The sequence below is a fragment of the Colletes gigas genome, unplaced genomic scaffold, assembly GCF_013123115.1.
Source record: "Colletes gigas isolate AHSC1104 unplaced genomic scaffold, ASM1312311v1 Colletes_gigas_Sc00001, whole genome shotgun sequence".
Lineage (NCBI taxonomy): Eukaryota > Metazoa > Arthropoda > Insecta > Hymenoptera > Colletidae > Colletes > Colletes gigas.
In genome coordinates this window covers 9,588,236-9,612,628 of record NW_025106630.1, presented here as the reverse complement: position 1 = coordinate 9,612,628, position 24,393 = coordinate 9,588,236, and the positions used below count along the sequence as shown (strand labels likewise).

Below are 24,393 nucleotides of genomic sequence, written 5' to 3'. Positions count from 1 at the left end.
TTCTATGCCTCTCATTTAATACACTGTACACATTTCCTCTGTTTCGTTAAATATCTTCATAATTGTCGAAGTCTTATGTAACATTGTTTCACTTAAATTATTTCGTTTTACCTCCACGCGAAGTGTAGGGCTAAGTCTGAATATTATACACACACATCCGCGGTACCAAACCTTTCCGATCACCTCTCGCACATAATAACCAGTTATTATCTACTTCCAAAATTACTTTCAGCTTCTCGCCTTCACCAAACGCGAGATGCCCATTATCTGACGAAATTCTGTGTGTAAGTGTGCGAACTTCTCTGGAATCGAGATGCGCGAACTGTTATTTTACTAATCTATAAAAAGAAAACAGAAGAAACAACAAAACGTTAAGCAACAAAGCTATGAACAAAAAATTTTACGGCACTAAAAAAAACACAAATAACATGGGTAGATTCTACAGAAGCTAATAAATGCAAAATGCGTAATAAAATAATATACATAATTCTACTATTATCAACTATTACTAATTTCTATTTTAGCGACCCTCAGAATTTATTCATTCAATATATCTACTGTGGAATGAAATCTGTTGCAATTAAATTAAATAATTTACATGCTAAGAATTAATATTATACATCACTTCATACTAATTTGTTTTATCTAGGATCTATAGATTGAAAGTCATTTAAGAAAAATAAAATTTCTCTGTTCTTACTTGAGTGGTTTCTTTGAGGAAGGATTTTTTGTAGCGGTAGTGGCGGTAGTTGGTCGTGGTAACGATGTAGATGCTGCTCGTCTTTGCGGCGACACTAAGTTTTTATCCTTCGACATTACTCCATACGATTTGTAAGGTAGAGAGCTAGGTCGCGTTAAATGAGTTCGTGTTGTTCCTACAACCTCTTGATCCACTCTACTAGTACGCTTCGTTACTTCTTTGCTTCTTAATTCTACAGATTTTTTTGGTACAGTTTTTGTCGTCGAGAGCATAACAGGCTTTTTCAAGGATGGAATTCCCGAAACAGGAGACTTCGTGTTCTTAACAGTTCCTGATACCGCACTCGACTGCTTTACTGGCGAAGTAAGAAGCCTAGGTATTTTAGATTTCCCTACACTCGTAGGTGTTCGAGTTGGCGATAAAGGTGACGACATTGCTGGTTGATTTTTCGTGTCCTCCTTTCCAACCATTAACTCCCATTTTTCTTGAAGTTTCCTAAATTTCGCTTCACCGGACATATTCTCTTCGTCGTCAATTTTATTCTCTGGACTATGAGACTTTATAGATACAGGATGATGCTTATTCGACGCTCTGTTCAATGGCGAATGTTCTAAACTATCACTATAGTCTTCAGAATCTTCAGAAGCCAATTTATCGAGAGTGCGGAATACTTTTGAACCTATAGGATTGCTTAAACGTTTTTTTACAGTTTCCATGTCCGGATTATGCGCATTTCCAGATTTATCGTCGTAGTTGCTATAAGCAACGCAAGATCTTGGACGTATTTTTCGTGGACTAGAAACCATTGCACAAACGTCCGTTTTATCAAATTGATGTTCCTTCGGAGAAATTTCAACGTTCCTAAAGTTCACAGTCTGTAAAGTATTAATATTACAATAATACTTTGATTTTTGTATTAAAAACTATAATAAAAAAACGTTTAGAATATTCTAAAGATACCCACACTTACAATATGGTTATTTAAATTTCCGAAACTATTGTGAAGCTGACGATACTGATACAAAAGATCAAGCTGAAACGGGCAAAATGTGAGAGGATTTAAAAAGTACACGAGGGAATTGACAATTGCTCGTGCATTAGCATTGGCTAAAGCTCCTACAAACAAACTGTTATTATTATAATGTTTCCTTAAGATGGATTCCCTTGTACATAAGTATGCGAACCATGCGTCTAGAGCTCTTAAACTAAAAAAAGAAAACGGGAAATACATTTAGACTGTAATGATATATACGTACCACATGGGTCATAACGTTCAACTTACTTTAATAAACCAAATACAAATGCATGAAATTTAAGCATTCCTTCTGTAATAATATCTTCGCCATTAATTTTTTGTACTAATTCGTTCAATGTCTTAGTAAGTGGACCTTGTTGAGAGGATGCTTCAACCACCTGCCAAACACTATTTGCTATTGGTCCAAATGTAGAATTTAAATGTGGTTTTAATCCATATGACATGATGGCGTACAAAACCGGACATAAATTATTAAGACAAATTTGAGCACATTCACTTTTATCATTGTAATTTTGTCTAGTGCGGATAGATTCGCCATCCCAATATTTCAATAATAAATCTACCGCTTTATTTGCAGACAGTACCATTTCTGAAAATTTATTAATACAATAATTTAAAAAAAAAAAAATAATTTTTTAAATATGCAAGGATTTCCAATATATTTACTTTTCTTCTCATCTAGATCTAATGCTTTGTTTTCTGGACTCGTATCCCTCCTTTCTTCTGTAAGTGCACAATGTTTAGTTTGCTCGTTTGCATTTAAATTATTGGGCTGGAATAACGAAAGGTTCCATGTAATATGCACTTCGATATACGCAAAATTTAATAGAAAACAATAATTTGAAACTTGTGCTTCAAATTACCTTATTATCTAAATATTTTTTCCTTTGGTTTACAGCAAAACTGACAGTCTTTTTCTGCGATTCTATCATATCGGGGGTTTTGGTAACATCTTTGTTCATTCGGAGACCTAAAAACTTTCTTACATATGACCTTAATTTAACATCAGGACCTTCCGTGTCTCCGTCGCTACTTTGCGACGAAAAACCACTACGTTTCAAATATTCTTCCAATTGCTTTACATCGTCTTCGCTATTTTCCAAATTTTCAGTCTCTATGTCTCCTGTACTAGTTGTTTCATTTACTTTCTCTGTACAATACAAGAGAATATGACTAAACTGTATAAAACAATGAAATGAAAGCTCATCAACTGATATATACCTGTATGATATCTTTCTTCTGCCTCGTCAACATCTTTTTCCGAGTCAATAATTTTTCCACGGCACAACTGTAAATCATTGTTCATATAATATGGCTCTTGTAAAGACATTCGTTTATTTACTTCGGGAGATTGATCTTCTATTTCTTCTACATCTCCCATTTCAAACATGCTATATCTTTTATTTGCAGGAACCTTATTCTTTCTTAAAATACTTCTGGGTAAAGGTGGTCTTGGTGGCACTTTTCCGCTACTAAAGTCAGATTCACGATCTCCATGTGGTAATGAGATCGATCGTTTTGGAAGAGACGGGCAATTTGTTTTTGTCTTACTGACTTGCCTATGGATTTTTTTATCGTTACTTACTAAACTGGCCTCGGAACTAATACTATCGTAACGGTAAAGATATAGTGGATTAGTTGTATTATTTGACGTCTGTTGGTTTGTTGAAGAATCGGTTAATATCGTAGAAGAACCTCGATATCCAGAGGATGGCTGCGTTGCTGTACTACTAGTGGAGGATGAGTTATTTGGTATGATTTCACTTAGGGGACGTGTTTTATGACGCATTGGTGGCGACAAACAGAACAGAGGTTTTTTCATTTCTTCGTTAATATTTATATGTCTTGAAACTTCTGGCACATCGTGCAAAATTTTCTTGTACTCGGTAGGCAAAAGGAATGTCAATGACTCCCAGTCTTTAACGTGAGAAAATCCACGTTGACGTAATGCATCTATGTCATTACACGAGAATGGTCTACCAGACCGACCCGCACGTTTCCAACTAATTTTATTTTTTCCAAAGCATTGCGGTTTTAAGGCTATATTATTTAATGTTGTATCTTTGATATTGAGAAACGATAAGTCGGGTAATGCATAATTTGGATATACAACATAAACTGGCTTTTTATTAACAATTGTTTCCTTTAAAGATGGATTTTCTTTTTCCGCGGGTGTTGCAAACACTAAAGACGTTTGAACTCCGTTATCCTCCGTTTCAGCTATTGCTTGAATGCCTGTAGTTTTGCAAATTGGATACTTCTTTTCCAACGATCGAATCCATGCAGTTTTCCGCTGATGATCAGATGTGTTAGGAATGACATCGAAACTGTTTTGTATATTGTCATTATCATGCATTAAATCCGATTTTGACATGCTTCCTGATAATTCCTCTACAGACGCGGATGATATCATTTCATCCTTTTGTTCGTTGATTACCGATGAATGTTTTGGAATGTCCTTAAAACTGTCTTTTTGATTCTCTATTTCTTGATTATTGTGAAGATCACCTTTTACCCAATTAATAGAAAAGTCACCTTCCGGAACTTGACATTTTGAGGTATTATTTATATTTTGCCGTTGTATTTGTGTGTTTGTATTAGTACCACTATCACTAGCGCTATTGCTTGTAGGCCATCCATTATCGCTAACAGAGTCTGATTGATCCAAAGTAAGACTCATTCCTTCTGCACTCATACTTTTTTGTTTCATAAATAATTTTACAAGACTTAAGTTCTGTAGTTTCTTTCCTGTCGAATTATTTTCTCCACTGTCAGAACTCTCTTCATTCATAGATCGACTCATTACAGATCCTGAACTCTGTAGTTGTTGTGCATGATTATTTGACTCTGCAGAATCAACCTGTTTAAAAATATTTAAAATGTTAGTGAACATTAATCTCGTGAAAATAGAGGATTTCTTTGAGACTTACAGAAAAATTGAGAGGTATATTGAGGTGATGTAATTGAGTAGCTTGAGTTAAATCTGGCAAACTCTGACTTCTCTTATTCGTCCCAGACATAATATTTCCGACACCTTGTAAAAATTCTGGTATTGTGTTGTTATTGCCTGAAGGGTGACGCGTCATAATTTTGTTCACAGAAGAATGTTTCAAATTACTCCATGTAGTATATATTTTAGAATCAGAACATGCCATTGATAAATTTAATACATTTTTCAAATCTGTATTTCTATTGTAATACATTTCTGCTGCTTCATAATTTTTTTGTTTTTCTGCAAAAAAAAAAAAAAAAAAATCACCACAATAATCATATCCGTTTAATACTATTATACATTAAGAATCATTTACTTTCATACCTTGATTTTCAAAGTCTTGAGAGCCATCCGAATACATTGTAATACTGCCCTCAAAAGCAATGGTATAGTTGTTTTTGTTGTTTACTTGGCACGTAAGTAACATGTCTTCGCAGTCCAGAGAGTCGACGCTGTAACTACCCCCTGGTGGTAGCACGGGTGTCTCTTTCAGAGGAGAAAAGAGCAACGACGACTTGCATATGGAAATCGTGTCGGTCGTTGAACAGGCTGAATCTTCTCCCTTCAAATCAAGGATATATTGTTATTATATTTTGTACGTCAATGAATTATTTACCATGCATTTTGCAGAACTAGCAGAGCTTATCTTCATGCATTGGTTAAGTGGCAGAATTCGTCTGATTAGCTTAAATGTTTGTAACATCTTTTGTGTTTATTACATAAACAAATCAGTTTAAACTCATTTCCTTCATTGGCCATGCAGAATAACTGCAACCAAATTGCATTTCATTTTGATATTAAGCAAAACTCAAGTCCATATAAATACTTTCGCATAATTTTTAACGCGGGACAAAAGGAATTTAACGCTCACAGCCATTATCATACCTGGCTGCTAGTATGAGGGCTGATAGATGTACCGATGTCAAGCTTTTCCATAACAGATCCAGATATACTGGCATATCGTTCCCTTTGATAGTTAAACTGCCGCGATAACGGAATACAGAATATATTTAGAATAAACTATTTATATAATGTAAAAAAGAAATAGGGAATTCATTCTACTACTATGGCAAGGTATCGATAATTATTTGGAAATTAAATATCACACAGGATATGTATTTACAGACATAAGATACTTCCTAAAAAAAGGTTCATCCCAATTTATCAATGCATTTGTTTGTAAACTATCCATGATAACAGCAATGTTTTAATATAATTTACAATACAACACTGAGAATATTCACTGTAATAAAATATTATAAAATTAATAATAAATTTAATCATTCATATATTTACTTCTGAATGCTGAACTGGATCTGTACACATAACTGGCAATGCTGTAAGCAAAGTATGAATGTCTGCTGTTCTGAAACTTTCCATATCAATTTCTGCCAAGTTAGCATCCAGATTGCGGGCAAGATCGTCATAGTAACCCAAATCTTCCCGGGAATAAGATGCAGAGAGCGAGGACAATACACTAGGATGAACATGAAGTCCTCCATCTCTGTAACTAAAATTTTACATAAAAATATAAATATTCAGGTTTATAAGAAACTAAACATATATTTATTTTATATTACTAAAAAATTACCCGTAATCAATAAACCACTGATATTCCACATTGTCCTGCACAAATTCAGAACCAATTAAATTATGTTGTATAGAATCTGTTGCAGGATTAGAATTGCAATCAGATCCTGGTGTTTGTGGATCTTCCATCACTGCAGCCCCTTTGCCTGCACCTAAAACACATACAATATTAATAAACTATCAATGGATGTCTTACAATAAAAAAAGATAAATAAACAAAGAACAGATTATCTCTTACATACACAGTGCATTCTCGAAGTTTTTTAAACATGTTTGCAAATTTTGGCAATGCACCATTATATATATTGTATTTTATGCGTTGATCACAGTTCATGACAGATTACATATATCGAGATTTATCGAGATTTATCGAGACACCAAGCTGAATTTATGTTAAAATTATTTGCCGATGTAATGCGTATGCAGTGTCAGTGTGTCGTAGTAATGGGTAAATGACATTTTCGTAGGACTGCAGAAAAGGAACCACTGAATTTTAGTCCGATAAAAACACCGATAACGCACTGATAAGGATATCAACAAAGAAATTCATTTCTCTGTGCCCGTAGAATGTTCACGATAAAGTAGAATTGTCAGCCAATGACGTCAGGCTGAGGTTATGGCGGACGTATTTGAGTAAGTGCGCCCGTGTTCCGTATCGGGAATAATCAAGGCTGCGCGTCATCATAGCACTCAGCACTCTTAAGAGGGCGTGTTTAAGGTTAGTTGTCACGTAATAAATAATTAATCGATCGGAACATGTTAATTTTAGATTGGGCAATCGGTGATGTTGAAAACGCACGTGCGATGTAGAATTATCTTGAAGCACATTCTTCGAAAGATCATCGAAACAAAGCTTGTGTGTAAACAATCTCCCAACTAATCTAATTCTCTATTAATCGATTTATCACATTGCATGATAAAACATTTGACGCAAGGTATGTATGATATGTTTCGAACAATATCATTTCATTATACTTGATCAGCTTCTGAATTTAATTATAAATACACGTAGGCGATCGAATGGCAAGCAATATTATAAAATTATAGTTTAGGAACATATGATGCCCATCATTCTTGCGTTATAATTTGTGGTTAACAATAAGCGGCTCGGTAAACTCTGGTAATACAGATTTAATTTTACGATAACGTTTAATTCGTTTTGTTGTAAATAACGAGTATCATATCAAAGAAAAAAAAAGAGAAAAAAAAAATTATTTCGAACATGAGTTATCAACTGTACCTCGAAAAATTCTTTTCCATCGCATCGCCACGGTCGCTTGGATCTTGTTCTACGGAAAATATTTACATTTGATAAATGTTAACCGAAAACACTCATGCTCGCGACCATATGGCGACAACTCTCCCGTCACTCATAGTTAGAAATTCATTTTAACTGCGCCTATGGAATACGATTGCTCATGCGGCGCATGAGCATTACCGATCCAGCGTAAAGGGTGGGCAAAAGGAAATCGGATACAACATGCTTGAATTAAGGTTACGATAGCGACACGCTTGATAGAAGATTTCTTCTGTCCCTCGATCAAAATACTCAAACCGAAAAGGAGCACAAAATATTCTTGATGTATTTAAAACGCAGCGTTCATTTTCTCTATCGAATTAATAGCAGTACACGCATAAAATCTGCGGTCATTTTAAATATACAGTGACGTGCATAACTTTCTAGAGTTGCACTGTATTTAGAAAAAATTACAAGACTGTTAAGTGAGAAATTAATGTTTGTTGAAGGTAAAACATTAATTTAAAATACATATATACGGTGAAAGTGACATCATATTTGTCATCGAATAACCTTAAAATACGGAAAGTGGGGTTTTGAAATAGTACAAGGACTTGGCACTGTCAACTGTTTAACGTTTTAATCTAGAGTTTTTAATGTTATTTTCCAGGTGCAACTCGAATGTTTCTAAGTTGAGGAAAGTTTAACCTGATTCGTGGTACGAACCACAATTTGACGGAAGTTGTTGCATGCTCGATGGTTTTGCTATTAATGTTTGGTTTTCTTCGTCGAAGAAAAAATCTTTCACGATGTTTCGTTTGCAGTGTCGAGGGTATCGGATAATTTTAGCAAAGCGTAGAAGAAGCAAGGGACGCGGGGAATGAATTGAAGAGCCAAATTTTGCGACTCGACGAAAATTTTACGCGTGAAGCGGCGAAATATAATCTGCGAATACTTGTGCCAAACGAACCGGTTCGTTTGGTTTGTGCGCTTTGCAATTTTTCGGCGAGACAAGTTAAACGCGCATGTTTTATTTAATCCGAAATAAGTAAATAATGAGTACTTTCTTTGTTCCTTATACAAACTGTACACGCGTTGCTTATCAGCGTTTCTAAGTATTTGGTATGTTTCAGCAGATGTCGTGTAAATATTTCTCGGGTACCGAGTGTCTAAAGCACTCCTATCGAGTTGCTACCCGAAATAGTAAGACATTAAGCCGTTTCTCGTAAACAACTGCGAGGGAGAAGCCTTTTAAAATAGGAAATATTGTTTACTCGTAAAAAAAAATTTACGTATAAAAAGATTGCCAACGTTCGAAACGTTTTGCGAGTACAACGAGATCTCGAAATGCATTCCTGCATGAAACTATTAACTACTTATTGCCTTTGCGTGTCTCCCCCTTGACACATCGCGTCTATTAGCAATTGGTAATAAGCACATCCTTGAGCGGAATAATATGCGTACTCTCCTAAAGCTAATAATTAATGCGATACGTGCATAACATTAACAACCTGTACAGAAAAAGGGGAACACGAAGCACGCATAATATGTATATTACAAGGAGAAAAAATCGAACTGATGGGGCGTTACGAATTAAGGTATCCACACTGTTGATAGATTATTTCTCTCTGAACAATACGGTGTTAGATATTTATCATAGACATAAAGAGTATTTATTGGGTACTCTTACGATTGTATAGAAAGCAATTGCATTTCTCGTTGGGCCTCCGGTAATATTTTCGTTCCTGTCTCTTGCGTTTGCCGTAGTAGAGATGTGGCGGTCGTGCAGGCGCTTGCAGTGGTGGGCTCATACGGCCCACAGAGAACTCTGCTATTTTCATGATGACGCACAACAGAAGCACTATCATCATTTGTCAATGTTCAGTGTTTTGTTATTCTGTTACGTTACAACATAGTAGTAACGCTTTCACGGTGGATAACCATTAAAAAAGGTTCGGCGAATGTTTTGAAACACGTACGTACCGCGGTCGAAGTAGAACAGAAGAAAAATAATGTCACACGAAGTTTACCAATCGTCCAAACGCGAAGGCACTAAATCTGGTTCGTCCATCGTTTTAAAATGTTCACTTTTCATTATTTCAGACAGCGAGCAGTGTACATTTACCACTTCAAAGTTACATCACGGATGCGAAAAGTTCCCGCGTTGCTCTCGTCTCTCGCGACACTCTCGTACATGAAAGAAAGACGTTTGCACTTTGACGAACGAAACACGCGCGAAACAGCGTCGTTTACTCCTCTGTATTCCAGTCGATGACACCTTTCAACGATCCCTTTGTTTACAGCACCAGTGCTTTGCCTTACGATTTACGCCTCCGACAATCAAGACGTATTGTGGCTGAACCCACGTTTTACTTTTTACAGATCGAAGACACTTCGTCTATCTATAGAAAGTTTACACGAGTATTGATAATGACGAATAGTATATCAATGAGTTAAACTTATCAGGATGATTCATCGATTACACCGAAATCGTAATCGGGCGTGCGTAGACTATGCTGGTTAATCAAAGATACGGAAGGTCAAAGAGGAAGGAAGACAATAGCGAAATGTATTTTTGGCGTCGGTCTAATATTCTACGTGACAATAGTAATACTAGTCGTTGCGTCAGCAGACGCGTTCAACCGCCTAAATTGCAACAAGTGGCGAACCAATTGTTTCGAGTTAATCGAACGTTAAGATAACGAGGGTACGTCGGGCCGATTAACGCGTTCGAATACAGGCAGAAGATAAAAATTGTTCGAATACTGAGTCATACCGTCGAGAACTACGTTAATCAGGCCTATGAGTAATTTTAATTTATATTGAATTACGTTTAAAAATACCAAGAGGTCGATACTCAGTTTAAAAATGTATTTTCCAGCAAAGATCGATAGGTTCTGTTATAGAAACGAAAATGTACGCGCAACTGTGCAATCGGAGAAAGTTAAGTGCACGCAACATGTTTATCCATTCATAGTCTACGGAGTATCGATAATATCGAACGATTTATCTCGCCGGCGTGATAGTAAACAATGCACGGTAAACGCGACACGTCGCAGTAAGTGCGCGCTTAACGAACTTATCGGTGGCGCTTTATGGGGAAGAATATGCACGACGCTGATGAATCGGAATTAATTTTCCCATTCGGTAAACGAACGCAGAACTGTACGATCGCGATCGATCGTCGAGCGGTGGCATTCAAAAAAAGCGACAAACAATTCCTGTAAGCCGATAAACATGCGGATGGCTTGGTGCGATTCATCGATCGAAATGTGGCGAACCTGTATGATGTATCACAAAGGAGGAAGCTTTCCGCGTGAATGTACACAAACACACGAGTAGAAAAATGTCATCGGTGCCACCGGATGTACGCGAACTCGTTTTATTCTGAAATTGGTTCGTTCACTGGGCGAATCACTGGACACCGATTTGCACGTAACTTTTCCCTGCGACGTGACCACTTAACGCGACACTCGGCACATCGTCGGGCTTGCTCCTCGATCGCAGTCAGGATAGATAGCTTAATCCGTTTTACGATTATAGGCACGCTGGCCGATAGGCGCACGATTTTTCCACGTTTATTTTGGCAGAATCAGTTTCTGGACCGCGGTCTGAGTCAGACTGCCCTAACAGCACGCGTCCTGCGCGGGAGAGCGTTTGCACACGGCACGACACGACGCGGAGTTTAATCTCTATTAATAAATACCCGCTCTGCCTCGGCCAGAATAGAGAGCAGCTCCACTGGCGGCTCATTGAATGCATACGCAGTGTTTCATATCGAAGTTTGTACTTACGAACGCAGGCCAATTTCGCCCTTAATTAAACAGTATTCGATCGTAGCTTGGAGACAGAACGTTTGATCGAAACGAAACGAACGCGTTGCGATCGAATTTACGCCCAACTTGAAACGTTCTTCGGGTCTCTGTCTCAATTGTTGTAGCCGCTGTTTTTACCACTATTTTTTTTTGAAATCGGTAAGTTTGGAAGAAACTCGGTCACTGGAACGAGTACGTACTGGTTAATCAGGGTAATGCTTCTGATTTGAAAATACGTTCGGATCGATTCTTGGATTAAACGTTAAAAATAACTTAACGACGTTTTCACATGCACGAGGGCAGAGCTAAAAAGACTTTGAACCAACAAGGGAAGTTCGGTAATTGATACACTCTGAAAAGTCAGAATTTTTTTTAGGAATTAAGATCATATTTTTGTATAAATCTTGTACGGCGCTCTTATCATTTTCCATCTGATCTTATCATTTGATCTGATTAAATTCATAAGTTACACATCATTTATTTTGGAATCAAAAAATACGGTAGATAATAGCCGTAACATTGATTTAGTTAAACCTCGTTGTACGAACAAGCAGAAGGAAGCAGGAGGTCGAAATAATCGTGTTTGCCACAATCGCATTATAGGGTTTTCTTTGTAGTGCTCTGTAAATGACTCTGGACAAAGGATATGCCGGAGAACCACAATGCAGTCGCTTATAAGGGCATAATAATGTATGGAAAAAAACGTCGCCCCTATACGAATTGATATTAAGGGAGTAGCCGACTACCTTCGACCTTTCTTTCGTGGGCGTTAAAAATATTCGTAATAACGTAATCGTAAAGTGTACATTAAAATATAAAGTGCTTAGAAAAAGGAATTCTGGATGTAACGTATTACGAAAAATATAGTATATAAGATGTAAAATGTCTAACTTTGTCTTTCGAAAATTGATGTACACTTTAAATAGGTCGGGAGAAATATAAATCTTGTAAATGTAAGCGCAACTGAACTCACCAACGCGTTCTCCGTTGCCGTAGACAATATCTGTCGCCAAGGCCTGAAAAATATTATCGAGTTATTAATTCCGTTGGTCAGAGGTTTGCCAATATTTCTAACGTCGAGAAACAGGGAGTACAATCAAACTGTTTTTTATTATTTCGCGATACCGTACTAGAAGGCTTTTCGTTGTTCGTATGATGTAATCATACTTCAATATTTAAATCGAAACGACCCTACTAGGTAGGAGATTGATATAGCTTGTCCGTAGGCGTTTTGAAAAGTCAACTTTTTTTTTTTAGTACTTTCAATTATTCGAAAATACTTTGCAACGCAACATCCACATTCTTAAGCTGTTTCGTGTTTCGCACGTTATAAAACGCGGTGTTATTTTTGAACCTCTGCAAGTGAAACGAAGCAGTATCTTCGAAAGAAATCGGTGCATTTCCTCTTCACGACTCAAGAGTCACGACTCGAGAGCTAAGATAAATATCGTCCAGATCGATTTGTCTATCGTACGGGTGCAAACGTAACATTAAGAAATTGGATACACGTACGTAAGAAATAATTGGAGTTTGTAACGATCAAATTACACCACGTTATACCGGCGCTACATAATTTTTCAAATGTGACGCAGTTGTCTCGTTCGTGAACGTTAAAAACACGTATCGACGCGAATAGCCCTATTCATTGGAATGAAACAGTTTCGTTTCCAAGGGTTTATCAGTCGGAAAATGTTACGCGATAAAACTTCGTTGGATATGTAGGTTCTTCTGTTGCAATTTCAAAACGCATTTTTCTTTCCACGGCCCACATGGCTTTGTTCCGTTCCTTTTTTTTTTCTGCGGGTATATACGGTATATCCGTATAAATCTCAGCAAACGAATAAAGGCGTCGAATTGCAATTAGCTTTACAACGATAGTGTGTGTATATGCAACTGGAAGTGATTCTCAAGCTGTTTTGCAGTTGCAGTCACACAAAACCCGGAGTGGTTCGAGGAACAAGGTCACTGGATCCCAATAAGAGTTCGTATCTAAATAAGTGGAAGATGAATCATTCTTGATACAATTATCTTCCACGCGTTCGGCTTTCGAAATTAATCATCGTTACCTCTAATTTACTAATTCAAGGATGTACGAACGACCCGATAAACACACTGGTAGAAACATCTATTCACTGCATAAATCGCAATCGTTCTTAAACGATATTCCAGCGATCGATTATAACGTACCGACATATTTAAGCAAAATGAAAAAGACGAAAATTTCTTAGAACGTCAACATCTATACAAAACACGGTATATACGAAGCTTCTCGATTAGACGTAACCTTCGCATCGATTTTACGTGTTACAGAGGTCAATGACGTATTAGGTTCAACTATAGTTTAGAAATGCATTAAGAAAGGAAGGAAACAGAAAATATCTCGATCCTGTTTTTTTTTTTTCTACGAGCCAGCGGCACCGCATTCCTGCTGCTGATTATGTTAACGCGGTAGAATAGAGGAACGCCCACACACTAGGTGTTAGAAAACGAGTCGATATTAGAGGCGGCTAAAGTACTCACGTTCATGGTGAAGGGACAGCTGACAGTCGATCCACGTAACACTCAACACTGCCACGAATTATGACATCGCACGGAATATCGTTAGAATAACAGTATACAATTACAATGTAGCAGTATACCCATGTCACTTCTTTAAAATCACGAAGATGTACTTTCAGGAATGCATATTCTGAGTCACTCTGCCGAAGAGAGCCCCTCCCTGACTGCAACAACCCCTGTCTAGCTTTCGTTGCGCATGCTCCCGAATTCGACTGGTCGTTTACAACGAAAGGGGATGTTTCCGTTCCTCGTTCTTAAGTTCCCTTCGCGTGCGTGCAATTTTAAGCACTATCGCCCCAAGTATCGTCGTTCGAATCCATGCAAAGGGAGTAACAATAAGACACTGTTAATGACCTGGCCATCCCTTAACGTTTTGAGGTTATGCTGCGCATGTCCGTGCACCCTCTCCAACCGTCGATGATCGAACAACTGATCCACGGTATTCCTTCTCTCTCGATTCACCAAATATTTCTAGATATTCTTTGTTCAACCAAACTACCAGTGGTATTACACATGTATGAGTAATCACTAAACGATAACAGTGAACAAGGAATTATTCTCTAGAGCGACACGATTTTTCAAAGAGAATACATGATCGTATCACGATTCCAAACCGACTTCGCCTTATATTGATTTTCTGCGCTTTGATATCCGTGGTCGCAAAGGTTGTTACTTCTTCGCATGACCTGTACCTTATGCTTGAAGCACAACTGCAACTAAAGAGCAATAGTAAGGAACAGTCCCTTGTTCAAGACACTTTTTGAATAAAATTTTACGCAACATGTACAAGCAGATTTATGTAAAAACATAGTAGAAATGTTTAAAAAATTTATATTAATATAAAGAGATCGCTGTTATACCCATTACTTCTTGTTCTTTAATTTTGTGCTTCAAAAGGAATTTAAAAATAGCGCCACTTGGTTCCGCGAATCGTCAACTATCTGTATATGTGTAGCTATTTAGTTGGTAATAGAAAAACGAGATATTTTATAGTTATCATGTTCAGACAAAATTCTTTATTGCTGTACGGTAAATAATATAGTTATTTCATTATTTTCTGAATATGAATTTCGTTTTAAACCAATTAATTTCATAGTTAAAATTCATCCTTAGTATATTAGTTCGTAATATTTAAATCGATACGCGTCAGCAAACAATCCTGTACGAAAGATCAATACCTCTCGTTAAATCGTTCGTATTAGATAAGTGTTGGTTTAAAGGTCAATGAAAGCAATAATAAGACATCAAATTAAATGCAAAAAATACAGATATCGATTTTTGGATCTTCATTCGGATATTCTTCACGTTGGATGGCGGATACGCTTCTTCCAGGCCGCTTTTTGTTTTCTGGACGAAACCAACGTACGTAAATTATTTCATACGAAGTATTATATATTTTTGTATTTTTAGTACGGGGTTATTTCTCATGTATAAAAACGTTTATACGTGTATGTATATTGGGGCATAAGTTTGTACTTTAAGTATGCATTTTTTATTTAACTTATAAAAGATTGAAGTCTAAAGAAGTGCTGACATTTTCCTTTGTATTATAAAGTGGTACAGTTAAGACAGCATTGTCGATATATGTATGATCTTTAGTATGCGTGAGTTAGCATAGCGAACAGTGGTTCTCAATGAAAACAATCAGATGAAATTCAACTACTTTTTTATCTGTTATATAATAGTCGAGCTAACTTCTCTAACGATTTTATTCACTTTTTTATGATATATAGAACATAGTTCTCTCGGTTTTAACATAAAAACATATTTACAAGGTTGTAAATCAATTTTGTACCGGAACAATATTTTATTAGCTTATCTTGTTAGGTACAAAATAAATACTTTTATAAAAAATATAAATCTTCCATACAATTCATTGTATATGTATAAATGATGCACACATATGCAACTATCGTACACGGTAATGTAATGGTAGAAAAATAAGTCACACATTCTACTGGTTTTATGATATGTTAGATGTTATGGTGGCTACACGCATTCGTGTATTCGCTATATCATTCTAGAACTATGTAAATGATTATGTACAAGCCTTATATGAATTTGAGTGTATACTACACATACAGCATACCAAAAACGTTATTAAAATATATTTTTTAAAGGTTCTACAGAAAAATGTAAGGAATACACTTTTTTATGCATTAAAAAATAATCATTTATAGTTTGGCATATTTGTAGAGGAACTGTTGTGCTTGGGAACTATTGTATACGTATATAACAATATACGTGTTATGATAATTTCGTATGTAATATTTCTTTTCTATTCTTAAGACATATATATTTGAATTGCAATGTACGAATTGTGTTACACTTGTGTAAAAAAAAAAAATATAAGCGCATTTGATAAAGTATCAATTTTTATCCTGAAATAATATTATGTATAGTATATGTGTACATGTCACAATTTAAAGTAAATAAGTTTGTTTGAATCGATACTAATACTTATCACCTCTTCTGTTTTTAAGCTCTAATTCTCGTTGTTGATATTCTTTCTGCTGTATATTGTTCGGTATACAATTTATAGAGAGACTAGTGTTAAACAAAATTCGATTTCTCGCAAATAATCTCCGCTTGTCTCAGTAACAACAGTAAGGAATGTACAATGGTGAATATTGTAAATTAGTAAATGTCTTTCTAGACGAAAGACTTTAAAACAATAACTTATTTGGGCAAAAACTTCCTTAGAAATTAAATGCAAGAATAAATATACTCTTTTTAATGCTGAAGGATACTGTTAAACATATCGTCTATTTTTTGGCGTTTTACGACATCTTTGTCTTCCAAAAATTGCAATTATACAAATAACTATCGTAGCTAAAAGTACTGCACCTACAGCCCACACTGCTTTACTAGTATTAATCTTTGGTTTCGTATCTTGGTCAGCGTCTGTGTTATCAAGTAGTGACTCATCTAAAGGAACTTTACTTGACGCTTCTGACTTTTCATGATTTTCTGGCTTCACTTCTTGTCCATGTGTCGCCGATTTAGATTCTGAATTCTTATTGCCATTTACTACGGCGTTTATATTGCTTCTTCCATTGTTTTTGTTTGTCATTTCGTTCTTTACGACTACGCTTTTTGATGTGGTACTAGTAGTAATAACAGTAGTTGTCGAAGGAGCATTAAATTCTTCAATAACTTTTTTTTTTAATTCTTCGAACTCGGACTCCTTAGCGGTAAATGCTTTATATTCGAAATCTTCCTCCCACTCATCAATGAAATCTTCTAATGGAGAGAAAAATGATAGAAGTGAATCGGACGAGATATCGTCTATTCCTAGAAATTTGTCGATCACTCTCATCCAATCGTCTGCCCCTCCTTGTCGAATCATTTTGCTGTTAACAGAATAATAAATTCTAAATTTTTTTTATATAAAAGAAAATATCAAATTGACAGTCGTAAACGATACATACACGAACTCAACTTTAATTTGTTTTTCTAAGATTGAATCATATCTGACTTCTGAGGAATCCATCAAGTGTTGATAAAATTGAAATGCAAGAATAGTGCCAGCCAATTTCCTACAAAAGTGAATCTTCCATTAACACTTGTGTGTAAATTATTTCATTTTTAATATCCATGACATTTATCCGAAAGCCTCAAATGTTATATTCTCTTGTTTGTATTACTACTTACGGTAAATATGGCTTGTTGCTAGTAACATAGTCATCATCTAAAAATGTGGGTGTTTCAATTCCATCAGAACTCAGTCCTTCATATTCTTGCCTTAAATAAATTTTGTTTAAATTTGACTAAATTAAGATTTGTATTATTTGTACGTATTAATATTCGAATAAATTAATACCTGTATTTCCACCAAGATGATACTAAATCTTCTGGATTTGTAATGCCAGTTTCTATAACATTAATTCTCCACATATCTAATGACATGTAGTAAGCAAGACGCGGCAATGTGTTCAATGCAGTTATCATTAAAGACACAATTAAATGTTGATCATTATCAGTAGAATTGTCCATAATATGTGTGTACTTTAACCAAGCAGGACTGGCTGCTAAGATACCAAAAAGTTCTGACACACCTATTTCTAAAGCTGGAAAAAATACAAATATATTTTAATATTATCTAAAATTGATTTTAAAAATGTTCGATGTTTCTTCTTTAAATTTTATTCTTACCAGAATATCTATTAGCTGTATTGAGTACAGGAATAGTCTCTACCGACATTTGATTGTATAAAATCTTTCCTATATCTTTATGGGCAGAGAGGAAGTTGCTTATAGTAGGCTCAAAGCAAGTAGATACTCTGTAGAGTAAATGTTCAAAATTACATAAAAGAGAATATAGAACAAACTTATTTACTAAATTATTTTAAGTACTTGATCATAAAACATATACCTCATAATACCTTCTTTACAAAAATTAATTAATTTTGATGGGCATTGTCGATTAAACTGACTTCTATCCCAAAAATCGGCATGTGGAACTTGGTTCAACATTTGTGTGCCCAAAGCAGAAGCAGCTTTATACAATGATTTCCCAATAAGTTTCTAAACAAAAATTTAATTAGTAGATTATTCAATTTAGATATTAACAAAGTAACCATTCTTTACCCTTTTCCAAAGATTCATTTTTATATTATACATTAAATCTGGATAAGGTGTTACATCAACTGATATGGGAGTCCAATCACTTCCTTGTAGGGACCCTTTTACAGAAGATTATAGTTTTCAATTGAAAGTTGTTGTCTATGATTATTATAGTATTAACTTACCAAGTAAATGAGCCGGTATTGTGTCATTTATGGTGATATTATACTTTTGTGATAAATTATTTCCAATAAATTTCAATACTTTTTTATGAAGATTCTCAATTTTTCTCCATTGATATTTAATTTTGTTATAACCATCACTGTATCCACTTAAGAGTTCCCAGTACTCTGTAACATCTTTGGCATCTAAAACAAAATCAATGGCATATTTATATTCAATCAAATTAAATGATTACAGTATGTAGGAAAACTGTAAATTGCTTTTTTGAGGTACTAACCATTTGCTTTGGCAGCTTTATCAACAAGTGGGAAGACAGTTGTAAAATTCTTAACTAGTGGAAATAAGCTTTGATGCCAAGCTGTCCAAATACTGTCTTTACTCTCAACATTATTATTACGAGATAGTACTTGTTCTACATCTAAAAATATTGATATTTTACATACTAACATAGTCAACTTCTTTCTCCTTAGTAACTGAAATCAGTACCTTTGCGTGTGTAATTGTTCAAAACTCCTGTATGAACTGTAGATAATCTTAACAATTCCACTGCCCCAGTGAAGTGAATAAGCTAAACAAAATAAAAACTATTTAAAATCAATTTAAACATGTAGATTTTTTAAATCAATTTCACTAAAGATCCTCTTACTGTTTTAAAATCTTCACTCTCCAGGAGAGCATCACCTGCTTTATCAGTAACATCGTATTTGTGTTGTAAAGATAGATCATTAAGCTTCGTAATATTAGTAATTTCTTTCTTTTGTGCATTTTTAAAAGCAGCATAAGAAATTAATTTTTCTTCCTGAAATTCAGAAAAACAAATGCACTCGAAAGCTTTCCCGATCCAAAAATTTATATAAACGAATTCAAAAGTGTATAGATACATTTATATTGGATTTATTTTTATCAGAAATTTACCCATATTGATAGTGTTTTATTTGACGGATAATTGACGAATGCCCATTCAGCTTCGGATGCATTGATACAAGCATCCTCGTATTCAAATTCCGTTAATTCTATAAAAACTTTGGCGAAGTCATTTTTCGATGATGTAGTCGCGCAAACCACAAGACTAAAGATTATCCAAGTCCATTGTGATGGCATCCCTTTGTGACAAAAAAAATACATATCATATATAAAAATGAATCGAAATTATTAATATACGAGAAGAATGTTTCGCCGTAAATGATATTTGTTTGGAATCTTTCAAATGTTTACGAAAAGTCTTACTAAACAGAAACTATATTAGTCATCCTTGCAAATAATCATTTTATTACGGGAATTTTCTTATTTATTTTTATCTTATTCCTTACTGGGAATAAGACGGAATAAAAGGTTGTTTTGTTTTGTTTTCGCAGAAATCCGTTTTCAAAGAAACTGCAGGAAGTCATAATGTTAGTATTCATTGGGAATACTTATTTACAAATAGCCATCAAGGTTGTGCGTAAAACGCAGAGAATGAATAGTTTCGAGGAATCGGTCAACTCAGCTCTGTTATACCAAAAGTAATAGAAAAAAAACGCCTGGAACTCGGAAACAAGGTCAGACAGTGTCCATATTTATTATATGCGAGTGTTTACTTTACTTCGAAAGTTCTGTCTACTAATAATACATTTTTCGATGGACAAAGTATATGTAGATTTGTTACGAATAGGACGTTTGACCTTTACCTATGCGCCTTGATTACGTGCCACTTGTTGTTCACATAAGGCGTTACGAAGCGAACCTCTAGCGTAAGTTAAGAATCATGATCGAGGTTCGTAAATCCTCTACCACACGATTGGTCACACGGCTACTACATATTTAATTGTTTCCAATTTGGCATGCGTCTGTGCCCAAGCAAATGATTACAATCGCAGGCCATTCTGAGACTTTATTGACACGTTAAATTGAGCGTACATCGATCCTTTGTTCCGAAGACAGTGTATTATATTTGATGGCGCCAAAGAAAATTGTGGGTACGTGCTAAGATTTTGCATAGTTTCGCTCGATAATTAATCAATCGAATATAAACTGATTTTTTTAAATCAGTGCAAATTTTTTTTTTATAACATTTGTTTAAAATAATATAAATGTGTATTTTATTTCTATCGTTTTATCAGCTTAGTTTGGAAATCCTTTAAACGTGGAATTTTCTTCTCATTAACCGTAAAGTAGTTGACTCACGAGTTCCGGTTTTCGTAGAATTTAAACGTACGATATGATGCACAGTTTACACGATTTACATTATACATTGGTATTCATATACACTGTGCTAGTAAATCACCGTTGACTGCTAAATCGATAATTTAACATTTATTAATGGTTAAAATGTTTGGTCGCATATGCAAAAATTAACTGTTCATCGATAAATTACATGTTTTGAATTGATGTGTACACGGATTAAACAAGCACTGATTATATAATGTTATATATGAGATTACACATAAACTGAATAGTTTAATTCATTTTGCAATATTTTAACGAATTTACCTCGTATGGTTAAACGTATTATATTCAAAGTTTTCATTCTATTATCGAACCTACGCATTTTGCAAAACAATTACTAACTTTACCCATTGTTGGTTTATATTACGTGGACGTTATAATCTGTGGAGGCCGTTTCAATGCATGCAAATGTCATCTCTTTAAGTATCATTAAAGCACGTACTATAAAAAAAAAAAGAAAATGGAATAAATCGCTTTGTTTACGAACTAGTTCGACTGGTACTGTTTGCATCGTTATGAATTTCTGTAAAATTTTTATTCTTTTCCATAAACACGTCCATATGACCATGTATAAAAAAAGAAACATTCGTTCTTCGGATGAAAGATACCTTTGTAAGCACGACACATTTTCGCAGAATGAAAGATACTTTCCCGTTTATTAGAAACGCAGCATCCTGATGAATTTACGAAACGCATAATTTAACAAAAAAATTAATTACGAAGAGCAGCAATGGTGGTAGATTATTATATATAATTGACATACATCTTGTTCAAATTACATTGTGCATGAATATTAAGTGGAAATTACAAATTGTGTAAGTAGCTGTATAACTCGATAACTGCATACAGCTGCATCAATATGTTAGCGTGATCATACGTGCTATGCCTAAATTACGTGATTTCGGTAACAATATATAAATAGAATTGTTTAACTCGGCAAATAAAAAGATATTGCAACAATAACATTTAAGTATCGAACCTGATAAATTTAAACCACGTACATAAAGTCACATTTTAAGTTTTGTAGTATTAAGATTTAAAGATTTAACGTTATAATCATTCATCGAACGCCTATAGGCGTTCACCACATGTTCAACACGCATTAAACGTTTATTGTCTAAAGAGATCTATTATTTATATTCTTGACTCTTTAATCGCTATTCGGATTATATCAACGAAAATATATGTATTTCGTTCTGGTTTGTTTTGTGTATTTTACTACGGTATTCAAGATATTTCTAGTTGACAGAATTGTTAAAGAGATATCAACAAAAAAATGGAACGATTACAGATGCAATTAAATTAATTCGCATTAAAGTATTTAATTTCCCCTATTTTTTTTAATGATTTTCAATTGTGAACAGTTTATTTATGTACGAAGGATCAATTTTACTTGGATCTGTGTCAAGAAAATAGATTTAGTTTAGTTTCCCAAACTTGCTTACCTTTTCTGGCCGAGCGTCACTTCGCTCGACGTTCACGTTTCACTTCTTTTTCGATGAGCACCTTTGGTATGTGTGCAACAGAGATTGACTGTGCGAAAATGACAGAGAACATAGAGTGTTGATGGTAGCTCGCGTCCTTTCCGTAACTTTTCGACTTCAAAAACAGTTGTGCAATTTTGGGCCAAAAATTCGTTGTTCTAAATGAGAAATTACCGGTCAACGCGGTCCTGTGGGCGTGCACGGTCTTGAATGAACTATTTCACCCTTATCTCACTGCGAGACGTATAACGCATCGCACGTTCACTCTATGACTATTTGTACAAAGTTCGCACGATCCAAATTCCTTCGCATCATGCCACTTCACTTCAGTGGCAGTGCGTTACTGTGGTGCGTGACGTGACACATGGTCTTCGGGAATGCAGTTTCACAGAGATTGTACACCTTCCAACGATTTCGCAATTCCTGATGCGTAGACATAACTTATGTAGATAAGTGACGTATCATGGTCGTCAATGTAGGAATCTGGGATACTTCTCTGTCGATACTTCCTCTTTCAGATACAATTCTTACTGGCCGTGTTTATTGCACTTCTCTCTTACGGTAGCTATGTGCATCTGTGCACTTTTTATGTGCAGAAAATCAGTAATTCTTTACATCTTACGAAACGTATCTGAATTTTGGGAACATGCTCGAAATCACAACGAATACGTGGCCATTGAAAATTAATCGCAGCAATAGATGTATATTTTGTAATACTTTTAAATGTCTAGTAAAGGAGATTAAATAAAATTGAAATACGTAAACGATTTACAGCACCCTCTGGTAAGCGATATCAGAAGTTTCAGGGGGTCGTTATGAGTATGTAGTATGCAATCATATTTAATGTGTTTTCTATGGTACGATAATCACTGTTCAAACGTCGGTGTGCATCAGCGTAATTGTACAGTTTTATTATGAATATTTGTATTATAAAAATATGTTATAAATTTTTGGTTCGTTTAAAGAATGTTTGACCAATCAAAATTAGTTCTCAGGAGTGGCTCTAAACGGATCCGGATACGCAGAACATGTATCGATATCGGAATTTATTTCGTTATATCACAGACGAGGTATACGAGTAGACCTTTCACCTAATGTATTTTTTCGGACCGTTTCTCTGGAGTCCCGGGATCCATTAACATTTTCGTGTCACTCGCAACGTTACCAACAGATTCAAAAATGAATTTTAATCCCTTCCATAGTCAACTCACATGGATTTACACAAAACTACAGCTCTTTGCCTATCACTACTAATTCAGTTAATGGTTTCACAACTGACCGCCATCCATAAGAAGAGGACGCTAAAATCGCCTCCGAATTTTTCGTTCACGTATGTCAATTGTTCGAACTGACGTACAAAAAGACAAAAATTAACGAGATACACTCTTCCAAAGTGGAACAAAATGTTAAAAAGATCATGCATGAAATTGTAAGGGGATCCTCGTAAGAAGGCTTTAATCTTCGTAATGGTTTTAATGGGTCAATGATCAACGATGACTAGGTTATGGTCACTGCTGGTCAACAGTGAGGTTGACATCAAGATCAGTGGTTCAGTGAAGATCCAGAAATTGTCAAGAGGTGGGACCAATCGAAATAGTTTCCTTGTATACAAGACAGTCTTAACTGTTAACTTCAACCTTGGCTCTGACTGGTCTCCCCACCCTTTCATCACCTTAGACATATAAGCAGGGTCACTGCGAAGAATTCTTCAGTCGCGTCGCGGATTCGGGAGTGGGCAAATAGCCAGAAGTGAACCGGGGACCACTGATGACTGCTGATGACCGCTGATGGCCGCTGGTGACCAGTGATGACCATGGCTGACCAGTGCTGACCACTACTGACCAGTGCTGACTCGCGTTCCTGCCACTACTGACCACTGCTGACCACTACTGACCAGTGCCGGACGGTGATGACTACGGTAAGAACTGTTTAAATATTCTCTCCCCTCCTTTATTCTATCGCTTAATACCAATTTCGCTTCAATGAACCGATTTTGCCTTGCTTGCCTAACTGACGTTGCTATAAT

General features: G+C 35.5%; 2 protein-coding genes across 11 annotated transcripts; both read right to left on the bottom strand.

Moving 5' to 3' along the window:
* Positions 1-121: 121 nt before the first annotated feature.
* Positions 122-14,566, bottom strand: LOC122405093. Of its 8 annotated transcripts, none has more exons than XM_043409630.1 (14): positions 13,891-14,566; positions 12,344-12,386; positions 6,320-6,470; positions 6,025-6,238; positions 5,614-5,709; positions 5,053-5,290; positions 4,667-4,968; positions 2,958-4,596; positions 2,600-2,886; positions 2,403-2,508; positions 1,983-2,325; positions 1,665-1,905; positions 701-1,575; positions 122-302 (listed from the first exon to the last, which is right to left on the bottom strand). In XM_043409630.1, the coding sequence occupies exons 1-14, from the start codon at positions 13,894-13,896 to the stop codon at positions 131-133; spliced, it is 4,713 nt and encodes a 1,570-aa protein (XP_043265565.1). In that variant the 5' UTR covers positions 13,897-14,566; the 3' UTR covers positions 122-130. The 8 variants fall into 8 exon arrangements, with proteins under 8 accessions (XP_043265565.1, XP_043265533.1, XP_043265541.1 ...); XM_043409598.1 differs by lacking the exons at positions 12,344-12,386; positions 13,891-14,566 and adding exons at positions 9,246-9,957; positions 10,837-12,267; XM_043409606.1 differs by lacking the exons at positions 12,344-12,386; positions 13,891-14,566 and adding an exon at positions 9,246-12,266 and having other exon boundaries at positions 1,671-1,905.
* Positions 14,567-15,329: 763 nt separating this feature from the next.
* Positions 15,330-22,699, bottom strand: LOC122405136 (angiotensin-converting enzyme-like). Of its 3 annotated transcripts, none has more exons than XM_043409678.1 (14): positions 22,329-22,699; positions 19,594-19,781; positions 19,325-19,477; positions 19,165-19,246; positions 18,956-19,096; positions 18,681-18,863; positions 18,520-18,614; positions 18,305-18,456; positions 18,085-18,212; positions 17,753-17,999; positions 17,584-17,673; positions 17,361-17,468; positions 16,680-17,282; positions 15,330-16,522 (listed from the first exon to the last, which is right to left on the bottom strand). In XM_043409678.1, exons 2-13 carry the CDS (start codon positions 19,777-19,779, stop codon positions 16,682-16,684), a joined length of 2,166 nt encoding a protein of 721 aa, XP_043265613.1. In that variant the 5' UTR covers positions 19,780-19,781; positions 22,329-22,699; the 3' UTR covers positions 15,330-16,522; positions 16,680-16,681. The 3 variants fall into 3 exon arrangements, with proteins under 3 accessions (XP_043265613.1, XP_043265604.1, XP_043265621.1); XM_043409686.1 differs by having other exon boundaries at positions 15,332-16,052; XM_043409669.1 differs by having other exon boundaries at positions 15,331-17,282.
* Between the last annotated feature and the right edge of the window lie 1,694 nt (positions 22,700-24,393).

What these genes read in the sequence shown, in the direction of transcription:
- LOC122405093 (XM_043409598.1), bottom strand. Translation starts at nt 9,426, where the DNA reads ATGATGATAGTGCTTCTGTTGTGCGTCATCATGAAAATAGCAGAGTTC. An exon ending in AGAAGAAAGATATCATACAG is followed by an intron (nt 2,887 to 2,957) that starts GTATATATCAGT and finishes TGTATTGTACAG; the next exon opens with AGAAAGTAAATGAAACAACT. An exon ending in TAAATAACCATATTGTAAGT is followed by an intron (nt 1,576 to 1,664) that starts GTGGGTATCTTT and finishes AATACTTTACAG; the next exon opens with ACTGTGAACTTTAGGAACGT.
- LOC122405136 (XM_043409678.1), bottom strand. Translation starts at nt 19,779, where the DNA reads ATGCCATCACAATGGACTTGGATAATCTTTAGTCTTGTGGTTTGCGCG. An exon ending in GAACAATTACACACGCAAAG is followed by an intron (nt 19,097 to 19,164) that starts GTACTGATTTCA and finishes CAATATTTTTAG; the next exon opens with ATGTAGAACAAGTACTATCT. An exon ending in CAAATTAAAGTTGAGTTCGT is followed by an intron (nt 17,283 to 17,360) that starts GTATGTATCGTT and finishes TTCTGTTAACAG; the next exon opens with CAAAATGATTCGACAAGGAG.